The sequence below is a fragment of the Orycteropus afer genome, unplaced genomic scaffold, assembly GCF_000298275.1.
Source record: "Orycteropus afer afer isolate SDZICR_OR568_19922 unplaced genomic scaffold, OryAfe1.0 scaffold00285, whole genome shotgun sequence".
Taxonomy (NCBI): domain Eukaryota; kingdom Metazoa; phylum Chordata; class Mammalia; order Tubulidentata; family Orycteropodidae; genus Orycteropus; species Orycteropus afer.
The window spans coordinates 1,344,904-1,348,861 of record NW_006921872.1 but is presented as its reverse complement, the minus strand read 5'-3'; the positions used below and the strand labels follow the sequence as shown (position 1 = coordinate 1,348,861).

At 41.5% G+C, this 3,958-nt stretch overlaps 1 protein-coding gene and 1 non-coding gene across 2 annotated transcripts in view; one reads left to right on the top strand and one right to left on the bottom strand.

The window, feature by feature from the left end:
- BAG1 (BAG cochaperone 1) overlaps positions 1-3,958 on the bottom strand; it is a 20,918-nt gene that overhangs the window by 11,313 nt on the left and 5,647 nt on the right. Inside the window, exon 4 of the mRNA XM_007950703.1 lies at positions 3,050-3,132. Within this exon, the coding sequence (XP_007948894.1) occupies positions 3,050-3,132 (83 nt within the window). The remainder of the gene's footprint in view (positions 1-3,049; positions 3,133-3,958) is intronic.
- Positions 3,578-3,679, top strand: LOC122151006. Its single transcript, XR_006163936.1, has one exon. It is a non-coding gene; the product is annotated as a U6 spliceosomal RNA (small nuclear RNA).

Sequence of the window (3,958 nt, the reverse complement as noted above, 5' to 3'; positions counted from 1 at the left end):
TCTAGATGCAACGATGGGTCTCTCCTCATCCAGAGCAAAGAAGAATGAAGAAAACCAAAAATTCATGGGAACAATTAGTCCTAGCAACTGGTATACCATCCGATCTGCAGCCTATACAACTATGAGACCAGAAGAACTAGATGGTGCCCGGCTACCACTGTTATCCACTTGGAAGGAGATCTAAGTAGGAGATCCTGGATAGAGAGGGAGAACAATGTGGAAGAAAACTCAAAATCATTTGGAGGAAAAAAGAAAAAAAAGGTGGGGACCAGGTTTGCTGGTCTTATAGAGCCTGGTGGAACCATTGAGACTATGGCCCCTAGCTGCCCTTCAGGTCTGGAATTGAACACACACGTGTGGTTTCCAGCCAAACAAAATACAGGTATGTGAGTTAAACATTTACCTCAAGTAGATACACGCCTTGGAGAGAATAATCATGGGAGAAAGAAGGGCTGCATATGCACAGGGAGACAGCTCAGGGGGCAGGAGAGAAAGGAGGGATGGACAGTGGGAAGAGGTAACTATAGGGAGGAAGTGGGAGGGGAGCTGTCGCATTGTGGTAAACTGTGGTCAATGACATGAGACAAAGTATATGTGAACTGCTGTACGGAAAGAGAATTTGCTCTGTAAATCTTCACCCAAATCACAATAAAAATAAAGAAAGAAAGAAGGAATCAGGGTTGTATCCTTTCACTCAATCGTATGCTGAATAAATCTGAGAAGCTGGACTATATGAAGAAGAACACAGCATTAGGATTGGAGGAAGACTCATTAACAACCTGCAATACACAGATGATGCAACTTTGCTTGCTGATAGTAAGGACGACTTGAAGCACTTATTGATGAAGATTAAAGACACCAGTCTGCAGTATGGATTACATCTCAACATAAAGAAAACAAAAATCCTCACAACTGGACCAATAAGCAGCAACATGATACAGAAAAGATTGAAGTTGTCAAAGATTTCATATTACTTGGTTCCACAATCAACACCCATGGACAACGAATAAGGAAGACTGAAGAAGAGTTCATGCTTTTGAGTTGTAGTGTTGGCGAAGAATACTGTACCATGGACTGCCAGAAGAACTAACAAATCTGTCCTGGAAAAAGTGCAGCCAGAATGCTCTTTGGAAGCGAGAATGGCCAGACTTCCTCTCACCTACTTTGGTCATGGTGTCAGAAGGGACCACTCCCTAGAGAAGGATATCATGCTTTGTAAAGTGGAGGATCAACAAAAAAGGGGTAGGACCTCAACAAGATGGATTAGAATAGTGGCTGCAATGATGGGCTCAGGTATAGCAAGGATTGTGAGGCTGATGCAGGACCAGGCAGTGTTACATTCTGTTGTACATGGGGTCGCTATGGGTCAGAGCTGACTGGACGGCACCTAACAACAATAAGGAACTCTGGTAACACAGTGCCTAGGGCATATGACTGGTAATCATAAGACTAGTGGTTCAAACCCACCACCCACTCTGAGGAAAGAAGATGGGGCAATCTACTTCTGTAAAGATTCACCCCCTTGGAAACCCAATGAAGTCACTACGAGTTGGAATCAATTTGATGGCAGTGGGTTTTTTGGGTTTTGATATGTCAGGCACTATGCTAAACACCTTACTGTGTAATTTGTTTTAAGCCTTAGCAGAAACTTAAGTTGTTGTTGTTGTTGTTGTTATGTGCCGTCGAGTCGGCCCCAACTCATAGCGACCCCTCCTTGGGTTTCCGAGGCAGTATCACTACGGAAGTAGGATTGCCCAACCTTCCTTCTGAGGAGTGGCTGGTGGGTTTGAACCGCCAGCCTTCTGGTTAGCAGTCAAGTGCTTTAGCCACTATGCTACCAGAGATCCTAGAAACTTAAGAGGGAGGTATTATTTTATAGATCATGAAACTGAGGTTTAATATAGTAACCAAAGGTCCCACAGTCGAAAAGACATGGAGCTGAGACTTGAATTCAGACTTGCCTCCATACATCCCCATAAAACTCCAACTGGGGAATATATAGCTTCTTCAAACTCAACCCATCACCATTTCTGTGATCTTTAAGTAAAAAACCTAGAACATTTTCCTTTCTTTCACCTAGATAACCGGTAGCCAGGGCCAGCAGTTTTCAGTTTTATTACACTATCTCAAATTGTTCATTCCTCTTTCTGCCCAAATCCTGAGTCCCAGTTCCCTGGTAGTTCCCAGTATGGATTAGATTTTCTTTGCTCCATCTCTGCTGATCCCTGCCCTTTGCACTCAGAACCAATCAGCTCACTCAAAATAAGACGACTTCATAGGACCAACAATTTCTCTGTGTCACAATGCAAGGCTGACCACACCCCTCTTTCATAACCTCAGGAGCTACTGCCTTCAGCTGTCACCAAATGACCTCACCCAACTGCTGGCTCCTTTTCTCCTTCAGTTCTTTAGTCTGAAACTTTCCTCTAGCCAAAGAGGTTTCTCCTTGTGAGAGATTAGTAAGAAGGGTGGTTAAAGGGAGAAAGGCTCCTGAAACTTACTTGCACAGGGTACTTATTTTTTAAATCTTCAAGTTTATTTTTAAAAAATACTCTTCAAATCCCACGCCAAGTGAGTAAACCCAGTTTCTCAGGAACCATTTTTTAACTAGACTGAGACGTTACTACCAAGACAAAAACCACTTTAAAGAGTCAGCACCACCACTCCTAATTCACAGCCCTAACCCACGGAAGCAGGCGCATGGGCTCCCAGGTACAGGAAAAACAAAACTGGTAACCACATTACCTGTGCCTAAGGCACTTGCCTGCTAACCAGAAGGCTGGCGGTTCAAACCCACCAGCCATTCCTCAAAAGGAAGGCTGGGTAATCTACTTCCTTCATGATACAGCCTCAGAAACCCAAGGAGGGGTCACTATGAGTTGGGTCCGACTCGACAGCACATAACAACCACCACATTGAACAACTGCATTTGTTTAGAGGAGTTTCACCAATGCACAACGTGGATCCCCCAATATATCTCAAACAGAAACACGAGTAAAAAACCTCAGTCATTTGATTCTTAGGAATTCTAGTGGAAATAGCAATTTACCTTTTTTCCAATTAACATGACCCGGCAACCATCTTGTATCCCAAGTGCTGACAAGGGCTGCTCCATTTCCTTTAGAGATTTTCCTGAAAGAGGAAGAAAGGTATGCTGAATTGTAACAACTGCACAGTAAACAATGAAACAGATTTCAGCAAGAGTACAGGAAATAGACAAGCATGTTCACTAATAAAAAGATAAACTGATATAACTTTATTAGAAGCTGTCTTGCCCCAGTAATTTCACTTCTCGTTATTTATCCTAAATAAATGGACATGCAACTACACGATAACTATTATATAACAGTATTTACTGAAACCTAATTTACAATAATGAGAAACTGGAAATAGACTAAATATTCACAGGGGACTATCATACACTATGATACCAGTAATAGGGGACTATCATACACTATGATAACTTCCACACAATAAAATACTTTGTAGGCATTAAAGCTCATTTTTTTCAGGTAACTTCAATGCTATGGTGAATGCTGATGATCCAATACTGTAATAAAATATAGTAAGCCAATGTTTGCTTTGGCAGCACATACACTAAAATTGGAACAATTCAGGGAAGATTAGCATGGCCCCTGAGCAAGATGATTTGCAAATTCATGAAGCAGTCTGTATTTTTTTGATGTAATGGTGTGAATGAATTACACACATACAAAATGTTGAATCGGCAAATGTTGTGTTATCTGTGTAATCTGTATTTTTACAATGCTAAAAGTAAGTTAATAAATGAAATAAACTTGTCCCCTCCCAAAATGTCTATTAGTGAGGGAAATCAGCCATGCAGAGCTAAATAACTCCTGCACCCTGCACTAGAGAAATACACTATGAAATACACTATGAAACTCAATTTTATCAAGAAGAGGGACAGAACAGTCACAAAAGGACAAATATTGTATAA